Source organism: Oncorhynchus nerka, linkage group LG15 (genome assembly GCF_034236695.1).
Source record: "Oncorhynchus nerka isolate Pitt River linkage group LG15, Oner_Uvic_2.0, whole genome shotgun sequence".
Lineage (NCBI taxonomy): Eukaryota > Metazoa > Chordata > Actinopteri > Salmoniformes > Salmonidae > Oncorhynchus > Oncorhynchus nerka.
In genome coordinates this window covers 26,843,605-26,862,421 of record NC_088410.1, presented here as the reverse complement: position 1 = coordinate 26,862,421, position 18,817 = coordinate 26,843,605, and the positions used below count along the sequence as shown (strand labels likewise).

The following is an 18,817-nucleotide window of genomic DNA, read 5'->3' as shown; positions in this document are numbered from 1 at the left end:
TAAGATTTGGAAGCATTTTCACTTTTCATGTATAGGCCTATACCGTTAATCTAAGCTTTAAAATATTCATGATTTGTGTGCCTTGAATCTTAGTTTTGGATATAAAACTCATAGGTTCACACAGGCAGCCTAATTCAGATCTTGTGTGAATTAGGCTGCCTGTGTGAACGTAGCCAATGAGACACACCTCCCAAATTTCTTCATTCTCTTGAAGAGTACGTTCTAACAACCTGTCTGAACATCATTCAAGGCACGCTACCTCATGCCCTTATTCAACCTGATGACTTGAGAGAGAGCGAGAGGGAGACCAACAGGTACCCTCCCTCTTTAAGATAATTAGCTAGGCAATCAATTAGTCATTGTACACCTGTGTTTTCCTAAATTGAACTACCCTTCCACTCCACACACTCTGTCAATTAGCCCAGTGTGTATGGATGGACTTCTAATCAAAACAATGTTTATGAAATGACCATCATGTGAAATGATAATGAAACATGCTATCAGCCCTGGTTAGAAATCAATGCAAATGTGTAATGTGGGGAAATTCTCAGGTAAGAAACAAACTATTGTCTATATAGTTGACGGTCAAAAAAACAGTTTAATCTTAATAGTTGTAGGCCTTAGGCCTAGTATTTCCTTATATATTAATTGTCAGAAATACAGGCACGATGCACACAGAGAGCCAGTAGCATGGCTCATCTCTCCAGTGTTGATGGTTTGCCAACAAGAAAACAAAAGGGAGTTGGGGGCTCGCTCACTTTTAATGAAGAGATAAGTTAAGCGGAAAGACATTGGACCTGACAGATCTGTAATCAACAGATTACTTATACAGGACCGTATTACACAACGGAGAAGAGGGGAGCAGGGAAAGAGAAAAAAGGGGACCACCCGCCCTTCTTTCTCTCTTTCCCTCTCTCTCTCCATAGTTCAGCTGTTAAAGCTCCAACCAGTACAAGCAACAATCACTGAGTGACCATTCAATTCCACTCTCTCCAGCTCCAAGCTTCCCATCAACACAGTTTCCCTGTATGGAATGCTCTTGTCATCACTCAGAGAGAAACTGTACAACCATCATGGCTCCAGAGATGAATCTGGGCTGATCTGTCAAACTGCGGTTTAGGAGACACTCACCAATCGAACGCAGTAAGTTACTATACTTTCTATTTGTGTTTCCTAGCCTGGGAAGCTTGTCTGTTTTTGCTTTAGCCAACTCCTCTCTGTGTTCATTCATTGCCATGAAGAGTTGGCTAAGGAACTCTTAAAGTCCTAGGTCCAGGCGATGGGTTGTCTAGACCTTTTGGGGGAAGGGACAGGTTGAGATGCATGTGAAATATTATAGTCAATCAGATTGGTATGACCAATAGTGTCATTCATGTTCATACATTATTGTGAAGCATTATTTAATTCAACCCAAGTGGCAACCAAAATGTAACCATAAGTTGTTCAAGCACCAATCAGTACAATCAACAATCACTGAGTGACCATTCCATTTTGTCTTCTAAATATTTGATTGTGTTTATTTTTGGCACCACTTATGTTATTGACTCAAAGATGGAGGTGTGGAGTCAAAGGATTATATGGGTAAAAATGCCTGTGTTGTTATTATTGTTATAGGTAGCCTAAGTCATGCTATGCCTCCTGTCCCTATTTCTCCGTAAAGCTGGTAAAAGAAGCCCCATTTATAAAAGGGCATGTTGTGACAACACATGTTGTCTGGCATCTTCTTGTTGGCACAACATATATCTTCTGTACTGTTTGTATTTACTTCATCTGTCTTAGCAAGAAAAGGCTGGGTGGTTCTCAGATCTGTTTGTAGTCTTGCCAAATCATATGGCATCTCAACACAGTTTCCCTGTATGTAATGTTATTTTCATGACTCAGAGAGAAACTGTACAGCCATTATGGCTCCAAAGATGAATCTGGGCTGATCTGTTAAACTGGGGTTAAGGAAAAGCTCACCAATCAAATGCATTAAGTTACTGTACTTTCTATTTGTTTCCTAGCCTGGTAATATAGTCTGTTCTTCAGTCAACTCCTCTGTGTGTTCATTGCCATGAAGTTGGCTACAGAACATAGTCTAGCACCAGGCTATGTGTTGTCTATACGTTTGGGTGAAGGGACGGGTTGAGATGCATGTGAAAGACTATAGTGAATCAGATTGGTGATGACCAGCCTCACTCATGTTCACACAGTACACTATTGTAGACCGTTATTTAGATCAACTTAAGTGACGACAAAACTGTAACCATAATATTTTGTCACTTATGTTAATGCCTCAAAGGTGTGGAGTCAACAAAGGATTATATGGGTTTAGAATGAACAAAGCCTGTCGGTCCTGGAAAGAGCAGTGATTACGTAGACAGACGGTGACTTCTTGACTGACTTGGTCATGGTTTCATAGATTGACTGGAGGAGTTTTCTAAAATTATTTTTGGTATTTTTCCTGTGCTTAAGTAGACAACATTCCCTTTTCATGGAGTTGGGTCAGAAAATGGATGTCATTGTGCTTCTATGAACCAATGTGTTAGGGTAATGTACAGGAATTGCTATCCAGCCCTCTAAATACCACTAAGAAATTCCCATGTTGAATGACTCTTGTCTTCTTTATTGAACCTCTTCCTTGCAACATAATATTACTGCATTTCCTAGACAATTGGCAATAAAGTATCGGAATGTAACATATAACAAAGGATGACTTTCATTCTGTCCTGTAGACCTATCATTCATTCGTTGTCACTTGTCCTACATAGTTGTACTATAGTGTGGTGGTTAAGGGCTCTCTCTACTCTCCCCTTGTCAGGTGAGAACCTTGATGACTCTACTACCTGTGGATGAGGATGCGGTCTACACTATCTCTCTGTGGAGGAGAAGGGGAGGGCAGGGGCCTGAGAGCCCGGGTAGGCAGGATGAAGAGACTGCTGTGCCTTCGACACACCCACCGTGTGGATGTCCTGACTGACATGGAGCCGGGGCTCTGGCTGAGGCGCTTCCAGCTGCTGGACACAGAGGTCACTGAGGTGAGTTGGTGGAAAGGTGATGTTTGCCCTTTTGTTATAGCTAAGGCCCAAAGAGAGTGGAGTGGGTTGCATTGTGTGTCAATGCGTAGAGGATTAAAGGTCTGTCTGACTCAGTATTGTGTAAAGTACCTATCAAATGGTAATGTATTAATTTAGGAGGTTAGATTTGGTGGCATGGTGTTTTCCCCCTTCCAGTTAGGTAAAGAGTTGCTTGAGTCTGAATGTGTAGAGGCTGAAGGGTTTTGTCTGACTGATACCCTATATAGTTATTGTGCGTACACATTTGAGCAGCCAGTTAGCTTGGTAGCTCCATTAAAACCATATCAATGTCAGGTATTAGACCTACAGGGAATTGGCAAGTGAAACCAGTGAGTGGGAGCCTCCTGAATATGACATGAAAACACTTTTCTTGTGTCAGAATATCCAGTTGCCTTACTTTTGGAAGCTTCCGCTTACTAGGATTGATTTATAAGAGCCTGACATCTCCAGTGACGTCAGTTGCAGAGCTAGGGTTGAGATTTATAGGTGCCAGCTTTACTGTCTAGGTTCGGTTACTGCGTAAATGGTAAGAGGGAGGGGTCATCACTGTGCTGTATAACAGCTGTCATGTTGTACCTCGGTGTGAGGTGGTTTTACGTCAGAGCAGATGTGGTTCTCATGTAGGCTGCTACTTCAGTTTCCTTTTTCTTCAGTAGTTTGTGTTGCTGAACACAGTAGCTATTTTGACCCTGAGGAGGAAGGAAGTCCACCAGGAAGTGTGTCTGTCACTTCTGAAGCGTGTTTGGTTTTAACACGCCTCTTCTGATAAGGGCTATCAGTTGTAAACCGTATTTCATACCAACAAAAATATTGTTCCAAAAAGACAGTTTACTCATGTCGTCTATTATACAAAATCGAGATGAATTTGTTTTGAAGTCATCTAATCGGACAATTGTTGTGCGTTGCTGGGAATTCACTGTGTCTCATTAACGTTAATTATTCACCCTGCCCCCTCGGCTACCCTCTCATTCTCTTTGTGTCTCTGGACTGGCAGAGTGTGGCATTGGATGGCCATGGTTCAGATATTCAGAGGAGGAGGGGGGGGGGGGACTCATTAAGCAATAGTACCCATTCTCCCCGTTTGAAACCCAATGTTTGCTAATGAGGGGGGTTTATAATAGAAACCGCCATTGATCAAACGCCATCTGCTGCGTTAGAGATGGTTGACACTTTATCATTGGGCGGTCAAGGCGCTTTCTCATTGGGACAATTTAGGGATAAAAGTAGATTAGACTACAGTGACAATTTTATAATCAAATGTGAGTAGTGAAAGGTTGGCAAGTCGATCCCTGGCTGAGTCATACATTAAGCTGCCTCACGCTACAGAAACAGGCGATAGAATCCTGCTATATGAGCTGTTCGCTCTGGCTCGCACAAGCCAAGGCTATAAGAACATTGGGACTAAAGAGCTACTGTTCAGCTCAAAAGAAACCCTACATGTTTTGGAACTTTCAGCCAGCCAGTAGAAAAGGACAGCAACAGGTGACACTGGCTTGGAACACTCAATAGGAACAAAACAGACTAGTTTTCCTGTGGAATTTCCAACCATGACATACCTCTTACAGACACTGTGGGCTGAGAGCAGTCCTGAGAACTGTCCCGACTGGATTTTAGAATAGTGGCAGTAAGGTATGAAGGAGATACCAGGAGCAGTCACCTGAGAAGCACATTACAGGCCCATGGTTCTTGCCTGAATAATTTTCTCAGACTTGTGATGGTTTAAGAATTCCCAAAACACTAATAGCAAAAAGCTCATACTGTACCTAGAGAATAGAGAGGATTAATGCATTTAAGGAAAAAATGCAAATGTTCCCTTTATGGCGATAGTAGGCCTACAGTAATCAGACATCGTCTATACCTACTAAGATGGTGCAAATGTTTGTTTATTACATTGTTTTAAATTATTTTTATTGACCTAAATAATCAGAAAAAAACATTACAAGTGTGAAAGTTGTGAAGGACATGGCCTGTTACCGTCAGTTTGACACTGCTATCACCAAATATGTTCACGTAAAAGCGCGTGGTATCGAGATTCCCGCCCTGCCCTCACCTGCTAGTACAGCCTCGGCTCACGCGCTCAGGTGCGGTTAGTCACTGCGACTTTGAACAGAAACCGGCTGTCTGCACAGCTCACAGCGAAGCTCACACAGACAGGCTATGTAGCGGTTAGGCTATCGAGTTTGAAGCTTGCTTAGAAGTATATTCATCTATTAATGTCGTTTGAGTTGATACAGTATATAAAATATACTCTATTATTATACGCAATTCAGAATTGTTCTTTTGGTCGGATCAGCGACATCTCAGGTAATTTGCGGAACTGGGCTACTGGCCATCCAATACTTATTTCGGTTACTCACGGATTACTTCATTGGAATATCAGTATCTACCAGCAGCAAACAGAAGAAATGGCTCCCTAAACTACTGGAAACTTTAACTTCTTTCATCAACTAAAACGACTGGGAATATGGGGAAATGGCGTTTGTCAATGGTATTAGTTTTACCTTTATTCATTGCTTATTGTACTTCTTTTTGAAATGTCTCTGTTCTTTTAGGCTACTTGGTCTACTTTTGTCGCATGCAATCAATTAATTACACAGCCTTTTATCCTGTGAGATTTTAATATTTAAAAAAAACAATAGCCTAAAATAATTCAACCATAATATTTCAAATAATGAATACATTTACTGACAAAGCAAAGAGTAAAAAGTGTTATTATAGGACCAGATTGTGATTTTTCCTGCTAATATTATTTTGTTTTCCATATAGTGTAATCACAACTTTAACTCAATATTGTCTTCAAGATTTAATATTTTGGTTATGTCATTTTTTGATTCTTTTGAAGGTGAATTTGTGTGTATTTGTTCACACACCAGACAGGGACAGAACATTGAGGGTGCCTATTGGTCCAGACCAGTGTACCATGGAGAGTTATCAACAAAACTTGCATGTCTGGCATATGGAGGACACAGATCTGGAGGGCACAGTAAATAGTGGCTCTTGTTCTCATTCCCTCTGCAGCCAGCCAGACTCCATTAGGTGTTGTATAATGACAACAAACAGTCATTTGGAACCTGTCAATGTTCTTTACGACAGACTATGGATATCGACAGGCTTTTAGTGGCTGTGAATAGCATCAACCAGAGACCGATATAGGGAGAGTTTGGACGTTGCCGTCTATATGACTCGGATCCAATATGTCTGACCGTGTGGAAACTTCCTTGTTTCCTCATCCTCTATTTATGGCTTGATTCTCCATTGTGTGCCAGTGGGCTACTAGCTATAATCCTCACCCTAGAAGTTATTATATGGAATTAATGGGATCTCCAGGGACTGAGAACTGCTAGATGTTACTGCAATGTGTTACTCCGATTTGGTTACCGACGTGAACAGAACACAGCGATACTGAGAAGTACTGTAGTGCTCTCCAGTGCATGGGTAGGCAGGCCCCATGGATACAGTGAGTTCTGCTTTGCCTAAAAGCTACAGGTCTAGGTAGGGTCTTCTGTCTACCCACCCAGTCGGGTCAAAGTCTAGGGGCTACAGAGCTGGTACCGCCACACCCTACCCACTCTACACTCTGCCCTATCAGTGAAACTGAAACTTCATCCTCTGGTTACATTGTGAGGGTATAACCTCTGTCTAGTCTATGGGATGTTGGGCTAATATGGGCTATGTGGGTCACCTTCTGTATGTCAGGAAGTGTCTGGCTGTGTGTCAAATGGCACCCTATTCACTATGTAGTACACTACTTTTGACCAAGGCCCATAGGGAATTGGCTGTCATTTGGGATGTACCCTCTGTGAAATGGTGTTTGGTTGGTTTTAACACCATACGTTGGCGTCTTCTTCAAAAGAGATGGAAATGCCATAGTGTTTTTTTTGCAATTGTATTTTTTTTAACCATTTTAATAGCACAATTGAACAACACATGGATGCAATGCATAAACGTATTTCCATTGTGGTTCTCTTTGATGGAGATTGAATATTCTCTTTACTTTGCTCTGGGTGATGGAATGGGAGTTGATGTAGTATAGCTTGAGTGGAGGGAGCAACGATGTTGCATATGTCTTGCTTAAAACGTTCCACATTTTAGACATGCAGGTCTATAACTATAACTTTCAAAATGTATAATGTGCTCTCATACCAGTCAGATGGGATATAATCATACAGTATAGTAAAAACATGTCTAGCTGAAAACATGCCACACGTTGACATTTAGGTCCCTATACATTGTGAATGTATAATATCTATTTAATGATGTCACATACCTGTTGCTGTACAGGCATTCAGTCTAAAAGCAGGTACCTCTGCAGCATTTACATTTGCATAGATGGATGTCTAGCTAAAAATGTGCCACACGTTTTACATTTGGTCCCTTAACATTGTGAGATGTGCAATCACTGTTTAAAAAGCTCTCATACCAGCTGCTAGACAGACTAATTGATGCCTCTGCAGTGCCTGCGTAGATTGAACTGAGAATTCTATGTTGTTTGAAAGCAGCGTCTGTGGAACGTTGCTATTGACGTAGCTGTGCTTAACCTTCTCACTTAAACTGCCCATTTCCTGAATGCTTTGAATGTGGCTAGTGGTGTTTGTGTCACAAAGCATGAGGAAAATGTAGGCCGCTTCACTGCAGTTGAAGTTGAACGTCTATGTGAATTTAGTAGAACCGGCAAACCCATTTTGATTAATTCTGTGTGTTATGGCACTTTTGGCTAATGCCAACAACCCTTAATGTGCAATTACTATTCTAGTCTATTGAAGTCTCACCTCCACTTCCTTTGTCTCCCACCAGGACCCAGTGCAGGAGTGGGGGGAGGAGGTGGAAGAGGGGGCCGTGTTCGGCATAACCCTATGTAGGGAGCCTGTGCTCCCCAGCCCCTCCACCCAGGTCCCCTCAGAGCCTCTCACTATGTCCCTGTCGACTCCATCGGCTTTCAACTTCATCCAGTACCACACAGTGAAGGTAAAAGCACTTTGAGAGAATGAATGATCAGAGAATGAATGATCAGAGAGAGATGTGGAGAAGGAAAGACTGGGGATAGACAAAGGACAAGAGGCGGAGAAAGGGAAAGATGTAGGGAGAGGGAGACGAGCACTTTGTGACAACTGCTAATGTAAAAAGTTCATTATGAATAAAGTGGATTTGTATTTGATTGAAGGTGCGTCGGTTGAAAGCGGGGACCCTGGAGCGCCTGGTAACCCACCTGCTGGACTCAGAACACCAGGAATCTGACTACGTCAGAGTGTTTCTGTCCACCTACAGAACCTTCACCACCTCCAACACACTCATAGAACTGCTCTTCCAGAGGTGAGACACAGAATAGGATTTCATGGTGGTTGTTGTTTTTTGTTATTCAGAGCAACATACATTTAACACATGTAATTCAGTATGTGGCACTGTGCTGTTGCTCTTCCAGAGGTGAGATGGTTACAGAGATTATATGATGCTATGTTACTTCTGAATTTTTTGTGATATGATAATATATTTAGCAGACACTTATTGTTAAGAACTTTTAAATGCATGTGTTTGTTGTAAGTGGGAAAAGTAATTCAAAACAGTTGACTAAAGACATCTTGTGAAGTAAACCCTTGAGTCTTGCCTGGAGTCCTTGGCCTAGATAGGACCCATACAAAATGACCTGAATTCTTATCAGACTAATAACCTCTGACTAATCTCTGAGGCTGCACTTTGGTTGCACCTCTTTCAACAATATTTGGAAGGCATCTGGCATGATGTAGGACTACCAGTCTAATGTTGTAAGTCTTTCCTAGTTTGAATAATTCAGTTTCACCCCATACATATTTGTGTGACGTCGTGGGGAGGCGACAGTCACTCAGTTATGAGTTTGCCTAACCGGTTCCTAATTACCTACCACATGACGGGTCCAACAAGAATGTCTAAAGACTCGTTTTTAAAAATGCTGCCTCATAGGTTATTAATAATATTTTATGCAAAATAAATAATAAATAAAACAGAGGTTTTCCAGATATCATAGTTTGAGGACCCATGACATTTAGAACCCTAGAAATAATGATTAATTGGTTGTTAAGCTGTCATCATAATTACTGCAGCGCTGGTAGCAACAGGCTACCTTATGAAACTGACATCCCCATATGCTATCCCCAGGGCACATGGATTGTAATTGACAGCAATGGGCTTTCCGCCGAAGGTCAGGTCTCTGTAGTTTATATGTTAGTAAAGGGCTACTCTTGCTTGTCAGATTCATGGTGTGGCAGGAGAGTAGCAGAGGGCCAACTATTTCTTTGACAAAGACCATGTTGGTCAAAACATTGCTTTGTACCCCTAAATCCCTTGCAGGAGCAGTAACCATTGAGCAAACATTCAGGTTTTTTCTAAGTACTGCATGTCTCTCTTTCCATAGGGATGATATGATTGCCAACCTGGACAACACAGTCTGCCCAAGGAGGTATGAGGAACTTCACTCTCTCAACTACTTCTACAATGTCTTCTTACCATAAAACACCCTTGATATTAATCACCCCCCCTCCTCCAGCACCCTGGTGCCCCTGATCAGAACCTGGCTAGAGGAACACAGGGAGGACTTCAGGGAACCCCCTCGGCACCCCTCCCTGAGGCTGCTCTGTTTCCACCTCCGCCACCGCCTCGCCTTCCGTCGCCTCGCACAAACAGCTGAGACGCTGCTCAAGAAGCTCCAGGAAGAAGGTTGGTAGCATTCAGTAAGGCAAACCGTAGAAAAATGTTTTTCAACAGAAATCAAACTCTTGGTTTTTATTGGACAAATGTAGGTAGTACCTCGCTGTTTCAAGTTTTTATCCTTGCCCCTTTCTCTCACAAGCAAAAAACTGCATCCTACCTCACCAGCAGAAGTCTTACAAGTTGTGATTATGCTTATTTTTTGCTTATTTTCTTCCTAGATCGCATTAGTCTGCATCAGTCTGCACCAATAGATAATAGTGATTGTCAGCAGAAAGAGGAGGGGTCAGGAGAGGAGGGATCAGGAGAGGAAGTACCGAAGGAGGCGACTGGAGACTTTATGGACTTCCCTGTCATAGAAGTGGCAGAGCAGCTGACACGATTGGACGCTGTAAGTGTTAATCATCTTTATGACCCAACCCTTTCTGTTCAATCCCTCTGCATGAATGACAAATCTTAAAGTGTATTTCCCTCCTTTCTATAGGACCTCTTCATCAAGGTGGTCCCGTTCCAATGCCTGGGCTGTGTCTGGTCTCAGCGGGACAAGAAGGAGAGCCGCAACGTGGCGCCCACCGTCCGTGCCACCATCGCCCAGTTCAACGCTGTCACCAACCGGGTCATCACCTCCCTGCTGTGCTCCTCGTCAACGTCTCCGATCTCTGTCTCCTCCTCAACCCTGAGTCCATCTACGGCCCCTAGCTCCCCTCTCCTCCCCGACACCAGCCCCACCCTCAGGGCCAGGGTGCTAGAGCGGTGGATCGCCATAGCACAGGTCAGCAAGCCCAGATGGTATACATAGAACATATACATATCTACATTTTAAGATCTTTAGAGACATGTTTAGCTTTAAAAAAAATGTAGATATTTAGGAAAGCAACAGGAAAACTGTTTCTTAAGTGGCTAAATGTAGGCATTGTGTTCGTTCCTGTCCTCTGTAGGAGTGCAGAACGCTGAAGAACTTCTCCTCTCTGAGAGCCATCCTGTCAGCCCTGCAGTCCAACGCTGTGTACCGCCTCAAGAAGACCTGGGCTGCCGTCAACAGGTGAGATATGCAGAGGCACGGTAGCAGGTTTACAATTTGTCAGCCAGTGATTCTGAGGCTAAGTTCTCAGACCCAGATTTACTCTACTTCTGAACTGAAAACCACTTGGATATTCTTCTTTGAGCGGAAAGCAACCCTGAATATGGTGGCTGAGATGCATACTGCACATTTCTGAAAACTGACAATACATTTTATTTTAGGGATTGTATGGCCTGTTTTGACCAGCTGTGTGAGACGTTCCCAGATGAGAACTGTTTTCTGACCAGCAGAGAGATCCTGGTGGAGGTAAGAACCACAGAATAGAACCAAAGAATGGTAGTGGTTAGAGCGTTGGGCCAGTTACCGAAAGGTCACTGGATCGAATCCCCGAGCTGACAAGGTACAAAAAAAATCTGTCGTTCTGAACATGGCAGTTAATCCACTGTTCCCGGGTAGGCCTCATTGTAAATAAGAATTTGTTGTTAACTGACTTGCCTAGTTAAATAAAGGTTCAATTTAAAATAAAAAAACACAGAATGGCACTACAACCATAGAGTTCAACAGTAAGAACACCACTTAAAAATACATTTTCCACCTGAGTAGCAACATTTACTGTTCTGTTCCATAAGCATTTTTTTTCATTTACATTTTAGTAATTTAGCAGATGCACTTATCCGGAGCAATTAGGGTTAAGTGCCAACCTCAAGGGCATATTGACAGATTTTTCACCTAGTCAGCTCAGGGATCTGAACCAGCGACCTTCCAGTTATTGGCCCAACCCTCTTAACTTCTAGGCTACCTGCCGCCAACTAAAAGACTGATATGGGTGTTAATACAGTATAATGATAGGGCTGTTATCATATCGGAAGTGTACACTTCAGCACAAAAGAGCCATTGTACTTTATACTTTGGCCACACAATCAAATAGGGTCAGTCATATCCGATAGCACTGTCTATCATATTATATTCACTTTTACTTGGCTTTGTAAATGGCCCACATCTAAGGTGGCGTATTCAATATGACTGCCAGTTTCGGGCTGGGCACATTGAGTCACACTGCTTTGACTGAACCCACACACGCCTCCGGGTAAAGCTAGCAACACCTATTACCAGGCGGAGGTGACTTGGTATGTGTTGATTCCAGAGGAAGCTGGTGAGGGGAGGATGGCTCATAATGGATGGAATGGAGTTAATGGAATGGTATTAACACATGGAAAACCAGGTGTTTGATACAATTCCATTAATTCCGTTCCAGCCATTACTATGAGCCCGTCCTCTCATTTAAAGTACCACCAGCCACCCCTGGCTGCTTGTCTAAAGAATCAATCTCAGCCTTATCATGACGGGGGACAACCAATCAGACACCACACCCAATAATAACAAGAACTAAGTAGTTCTAATTTAATTAATTAACTTAACTATTTACTGTACAAGGAAGTATGATAGAACAGCTATTTGGCTTGCTATGATTTCCCCACCCATCTCAAACTCTATGTACTTGTTTAAGCCCAAAACAAGTAGATGCAGGTAGTGTGACTGTGAATAATGCACACTATTTCAAGCACTCTCATGTGTAGGAACCTTTAGAGGACTTTATTGATTCTTGGCTAATGGTTGGCAATTGAATGAATGATTTTCCGTGCCCATTTTATACCAAGCCTAATGTGTCTGTTGTTTTTGCTGTTCTTTAGGATGGCAGCCAGCCGGATGACAACGTCACCCCCAAGTCACCCCAGCTGTGCCCCATGTCTAAACAGATGGTAAGACTACTTCCTGCCCGTGCTTTAGGTGTTCTAACATGATTTGTACTAAAATGCTAGAACTTTTGTCTGAGCACCTACAAAGCACCTACAGTATATTGTATGAACAGCTAGCATGCTGATAATATTCAGTTACTGTCCACAACAATCGTGCGAATCCATTCAAATCTGCCGACATTATGTAGCTTCCTTATTCTTTGACTTTGGACCACAGAGCACGAGATACTTGGAGAAGACTAAAATAATACTGTTAGCTCAGCAAACAAGTCTCTTCCTAATGCTTTAGAGCGAAAAGAGGAAGTGCGGTAGGAATACCCCTTAATGGTCCTGACCCGTCCTAGTTTCGACTTCTCTGAAACAAGTTACATGCAGCCTCTGTCTGTGATACTGGATGCTTCCTGAATGGCACCCTATTTTCTATATAGTGCAATACTTTCTGGTCAAAAGTAGTGCACTATTTAGGGAATAGGGTGCCATTTGGGTTACACAGTAATTCCCTAATATAGATCTCTCTCAGTTCCAACCTTCCTCCTTTTAATTTCCATCCTCTCGTCCAGTGGAAACTCTTAGTCAGCTCAAATCACAACACTTGCCTTTTGCACACTTTAATGACACTTGAATTTACGTTGTACAAAGTTAAGTTAACTTAGACCATTTTTAGTCATTGTGGATCATCATCAGGTCAATGTTATATAAAGGTGATGCTTTCTGTATAAACACAATCGCTGTGAACTGTTTTATGACGTACCATCCCATTGTCCTTCACACAATATAAACTGTTGACATTGTTTAGAACGTGCCCCAATGGCTCCTTATTTAGTGCACTTCTTTTGACCAAGGCTCTGGTGAAAATGAGTGCACTAGGCAGGAATAGGGTGCCATTTGGGACGAATGTATAATACAGGATAGGCTGCTGTATGACGTAGTGTCTTATCGTCCCTCAAACAGAGCCCTACCAGTGGTGTAGTCCCCTACCTGGGCACCTACCTGACAGTCCTCACCATGCTGGATACTGCACTCACAGACACAGTAGAGGTGAGATCACAATTCTAATATCTAACCCAATGTATTCAATACGTGTGTGGCTTTGTGATGTGGCCTTCCTAGACCTTTTGGTGGTCAGAACATCCCAACTTCTCACTCCTATTTATGACCCACTTTCCTTATCTATTATTTGTCTGCATTTACAATGGTCTGGTATGTGAGCTCATTTCAATCCTATTTGTATTTTAATTCACAGGGTAGCCTCATTAACTTTGAGAAACGTAGACGGGTAAGTGTCACCCCCTAGTGGTTTTTAAAAGAAATGCAACCAATCTCAGTAACCATACAGTACTGTGTGTGTGGGCTGTATCATGACATTCTCTCCCTCTATCAGGAGTTTGAGATCCTGTCTCAGATTGGCCAGCTGCAGGCGTTCTGCTCCTGCTACAGCCTCCCGGTAGACCAGACCATCTCAGCCTGGCTGCAGAACCACACCATGCTCAATGACCAGGAGAGTTATGAGCTGTCCCGTGCTCTGGAGCATCCGGTCGACCCTTGTCCAAACTCGCCCTCTTCCTGGAGCCAGCGCCTGCTCAACAAGAAGCTCCCCTCGTAAGTCTGGCCTTCCTATGGCCAAAATGTCAACAATCCTTTCTCACATAATTTATTATTTACCCTGTGCCACTCTCTACCCAAATACAATACTCCACTGTGTTGTAGCTAGGCTGGGTACCAGTCTTTTTCTAGCTAACATTCCACTCCTGTCATCTCTTTTGTCTTCAGCCAATGACAGGAGTATATTTAGTGATTTAATGGGGATCCTAATAAATACAGAATACACTCCTGTCATTGGCCAAAGACTATGTTAGGAATATACTTTATCTATTGAGGGAAAAGAAGTAGCAAGAGTCCTGCAGGTATTCCCAAACAACAGCAGGTGCTCTTGGAGGGGAATAGTCATTTCAAAAGCTAAAGGAAAAATTATATCCACAAATGGTTAAGTGTTGGTAAAAGTTAAGTGGTTTTGAAAGTTAAAAAGCCTTTGTGTGGGCTACAGCATTATTAAAACACACCAGTGTGTCTGGGCTAATGCCTTAATCAGGGTGTCTGTCTATACCTCATCTCTATTGAACATGTGAGGTATTTGTGAGCACTTTAATTAACCCTTTCCTTTTTTATGTGCGTGTCGGTTGCTGTCGGGCACTGATGTCTCCAGCAGAAAGACCCATTCAGACCAGCTCAGTGTGTCGTCATCAGGCTCCAGTGGTTCTGAGATGGAGGATCTGTCCTCACCACAGCCCTCGCCCCTCAGAGTCAAACTCAAGGTAGATAACCATGTCCAGGATTCAATCAGATCTGGGTTCAAATATTTCATTTCTTTCAAATATTTTTTTGCGTTTTGATTGAGCCTGCCTGGAGAGCCTTTTGGGTGGGGTTGGCACTTTGGGGAGTATTCCAATGTGGTTCCAATGTGCCAGGAAAGCTCAATAAAGCACAGCTAAAGTACTCTTTGAATCCAGGTCTGAAGTTCTATGTTGACCTTGTTTATGTATAACAGCTATTAGCCAGTTAGCATGGAGCATTTATTATGCCTCCCCTCTCCCAGTCTCTGTCAGGCTCCCTCCACAACGTGTCTGAAGGCCTCTCCTCCAACACCACTCCCTCCAACGCCTCCTGCAGCTCCTCCCAGCCCGACCTCTCCTACTCCTCTATGGCCATGAGCCCTGACTGCTCCTCCTCCTCCTCCTGTTGCTCCTCCTCCTCTCCTCCGTGCTCTAAGCCCGTCTATAACAAGCAGGTAGCCGACTCCTGCATCGTGAGGGTGAGCGCGGAGTGCGGCAACAACGGCAATGTCTATAAGAGCATTCTGGTGAGTGGACTCTAACAAATACTCCCCAATGTGCCCCAATGTAGATCTCTCTCTTCACTGGTTAGGGATGGTAGTTGATTTTCTAGATTGTAGTAATAATAATAATTGGGATTTCCACCTCCTATAAGAGTGTACACTTGAAGCAGCTTATATGTCCAGTGTGTTCTGCTAACCTTGTCTCTCTCTTCCTCTTGTCCAGCTGACCAGTCAGGACCACACTCCTCAGGTGATCCAGAGGGCCCTGGACAAACACAACCTGGAGAACATGAGCTGTACAGACTTCAGCCTCACACAGCTGCTGTCTCAGGACAAAGGTGAGCGCAGTCAGAGTAGGAAAGAAGCTTACTCTCCCTTGTCTCCTTTCTTCCTCTGCACTTTTAAACTACATTTTGTATTGTGTTCGCCTCTGTTGTTGATCAGTACAGATAAAGGAGAGGAGACAAGGAAAAGAAGCCACCATATACAATGGAGATACACCCCAAATGTGTATGGCACTCAATATAATCCCCATACTGATCTATATATTCCCTTCCTCTCCCACCAGAACTCCAGATCCCTGACAAGGCCAACGTGTTCTACGCCATGGCCACCTCGGCCAACTATGACTTTGTCCTCCGCCAGCGCTGGAGGAGCCACAGCAGACGCCTAGGCACTTCTTCTAGCCCCGGGGCCCAGGCCAGGGGATGCGATGCCAAGTAGACGGCACCACAGCTCCACCTCCTAGTCTGGAGGGAGAACTACAGCAATAGAAAAGGGTGGAAGTGGAATTGTGCCCCACTGGAACCATGGCGTAGTCACTGTAACTGAGCTAGTTGCTGATGCTTGGTAGAAATGTGCATTTAAGCCTTTCATTGGCCACAGCCTGAGAACTTGCATTGTGAACACCATTATGAATTTTCTGCACCAGGACGTGGTTGACTCATCATTGGAAAGGAGATTATTTTGATACTCATGGATTCAAGGATGGGAATAGATGCATTCCAGGAGGTTCCCTATTGAAGGATGGAAAACCAAGAGAGCTAAATATGCCAAGAGGTGCTGTTTTGAGGGGATAGGTATGTGGAAGATGGAGTACTCAGAGATTGAAACTGAACAGGTGAATTGAAGTGACGCAAGCAGACATTTTGTGGCCTCATATCCACTTCGGTGGATTGAAGCCATCTGGATGTCAATGGAAGAAATGAGAAATCAACCACAACCATTTGTATTTTCTACACAAGACTAACACCAGCTAATGTCAACAAATATGCTATGGCACTTTAGACCAGTGTATCGAACCAACACTGCATGTCATTAATTTAGCTCCGAACAGCAAAGACTATTATCAACACAAGTGACTATGCATCTACTTATTTGTGGAGAAAAGGAACCTGGAGGCAGGAATTCTCCCTTTCTACTCTAAATAGGTGTTATCTTCCAACATAAAGGGCATGCAGGTCATTGACCCTGGGTCGATGGAAGTGTCCAACATGATTGAGTGGGGTGTGTAGGTCTCACATAATGATGCAGTCCTTATGGGCTGAGGGGATGACCATTCACATGGTCCACACCCCTGGGTACGCGGTTCTAACATTTCAGAAAGTGAGGAAGGAAAGGTACATTTAAGTGTTGAAGCAGGATGTGTTCCATAGGCTTTAGATAGATAGATATATATATATATATACACACACACACACACAGACCGAGACAGAAATAATTAACAACGGTAGATATGATAGTGTTATTAGCAATATGAATATAGACCAGATCGTTTCAGAAATTATTCTCAGTGCTATGTTGCATTTCAGTGTTTCAGCTTTGAGCGAGGGGATTTTTTTTTTTTTTTACAAATTATAAAGTGATATTTGTTTAATTTGAATTGTTCAATGGAGGGAGGGGCAGTGCCTGGTAAATGTACAGTATGTTTAATGTCTTAACTATAATGGGATGATGGCACTTTAAGTCTCTTATCAGACAGTTTGTTTTGAATGTCAAATGAAGGATATAAACAGTGTACAGAACATTAATGACTCACACTGACCAGGTGAAAGATATAATCCCTGATGTCACCTGTTAAATCCACTTCAATCAATGTAGATGAAGGTTCATGGATTTTTAAGCCTTGGATTTTCTATGTGTCACAGGGTGAATGGCAAGACGAGATTTAAATGCCTTTCAACAGGATATGGTAGTAGATTGCAGGCACACCGGTTTGTGTGTGTCAAGAACTGCAACACTGCTGGGTTTTTCACGCTCAACAGTTTCTTGTGTGTATCAAGAATTGTCCACCAACCAACTTGACATAACTGTGGGAAGCATTGGAGTCAACATGGGCCAGCATCCCTGTGGAACGCTATTGGCACCTTGTAGAGTCCATGCCCCAATAAATTTAGGCTGTTTTGAGGGCAAAGGAGGTGGTGCAACTCAATATTAGGAGGGTGTTCTTATTGTTTTGTACACTGTGTTTTTCTATACGTGACTACAGGCTATCTGAAGAAATGCAGAAAAAGAGAGCGGAGGAGGGAGAGTGTTTCCCCCAAACAATGTCTGATAACAAACCCCTAACCCCCCCCCCCCCGTGGTAAAAAAAAGGCCCATTTGATTTCAGTGGGGATGAGAATGACTATTGAATGTGGATGTTGAAAGACACAGAATGTGATGGTGTTATTTATGGTGAATTCATTAGCCGGTGTGAGGGCAGTGGGTGGTTGGTGGATGTGGGTATTGCTGATAGTGTTGTGAGGTGTAGAACTGTTTACAAGTCAGATGGGGAGACTACAGAGAACAAGCATGAATTGACCTTTTGTGCTGCTTAAGATTTAGCTGAAACCCCTATCAGTGTTTTATTCGGAGAGTCATTTGTCGTTTGTGTACATTTTACTAAACTTGTGAGGACCAGAAGTCCTTACTAGAATAGTAAACCAACAACTTCAGAGAAGTGAGGACGTTTGGCCGGTCCTCACTTATAAAAAGGCTATTTTAGGGTTGTGGTTGGGGTTAGGGAAAATAGGGTTAGGGAAAATGGGATTTTGAATGGGAATCATTGTTTGTCCCCAAAACGTCCTCACAAGTTTAGTAAGACATAGTTGGGTGTTTTAATTCAAGCACTTTTCTTTCAATGTCACTTTGTTTTAAACTATGGGATATTAATTAATAAAGATTTAATATACTCAACTCATGTTGACTTTGCATTATATCTTACGCACTAATCACCTAGTCCATGCAAAAAATATAGCTTTATTTTTCATGATCGAGGTCCGTATTGCCCCCGTTCTGGGACTATAAATAGGGAGGGACTGGTTAAAAAGTCAACAAAAGCATCCCTTCGACCTATGCAGGTGAGCATTTTTGTACCTGAAGTTTATAGAGACTGTGGTGTCGTTGCTATGCTGTGTCTGAGAACCATTTGGAGAACCATGCTGTTTGAAGAAATATCTTGGGTGTGGAAAGGTAATTCTACTGTTTACTT

The 18,817-nt window shown here is 42.9% G+C and overlaps 1 protein-coding gene across 5 annotated transcripts; it reads left to right on the top strand.

The window, feature by feature from the left end:
- The first annotated feature begins 387 nt into the window (after positions 1–387).
- rgl3a (ral guanine nucleotide dissociation stimulator-like 3a) lies at positions 388–18,522 on the top strand. Of its 5 annotated transcripts, none has more exons than XM_065001416.1 (19): positions 388–551; positions 1,054–1,143; positions 2,801–3,017; positions 7,851–8,021; positions 8,218–8,366; positions 9,442–9,486; positions 9,574–9,743; positions 9,956–10,125; positions 10,219–10,506; positions 10,673–10,776; positions 10,977–11,061; positions 12,447–12,515; positions 13,464–13,550; positions 13,756–13,788; positions 13,894–14,111; positions 14,716–14,824; positions 15,106–15,369; positions 15,569–15,683; positions 15,914–18,522. In XM_065001416.1, exons 3-19 carry the CDS (start codon positions 2,832–2,834, stop codon positions 16,066–16,068), a joined length of 2,418 nt encoding a protein of 805 aa, XP_064857488.1. In that variant the 5' UTR covers positions 388–551; positions 1,054–1,143; positions 2,801–2,831; the 3' UTR covers positions 16,069–18,522. The 5 variants fall into 5 exon arrangements, with proteins under 5 accessions (XP_064857488.1, XP_064857487.1, XP_064857489.1 ...); XM_065001415.1 differs by having other exon boundaries at positions 997–1,143; XM_065001417.1 differs by lacking the exon at positions 388–551 and having other exon boundaries at positions 874–1,143; positions 14,719–14,824.
- Positions 18,523–18,817: the final 295 nt, after the last annotated feature.

Excerpts from the sequence above, each read along its gene's own strand:
- rgl3a (XM_065001416.1), top strand. The coding sequence starts at position 2,832 with ATGAGGATGCGGTCTACACTATCTCTCTGTGGAGGAGAAGGGGAGGGC. Across the intron at positions 9,744-9,955 it reads CAAGAAGCTCCAGGAAGAAG|ATCGCATTAGTCTGCATCAG; the intron begins GTTGGTAGCATT and ends TTTTCTTCCTAG. Across the intron at positions 13,789-13,893 it reads ACTTTGAGAAACGTAGACGG|GAGTTTGAGATCCTGTCTCA; the intron begins GTAAGTGTCACC and ends TCCCTCTATCAG.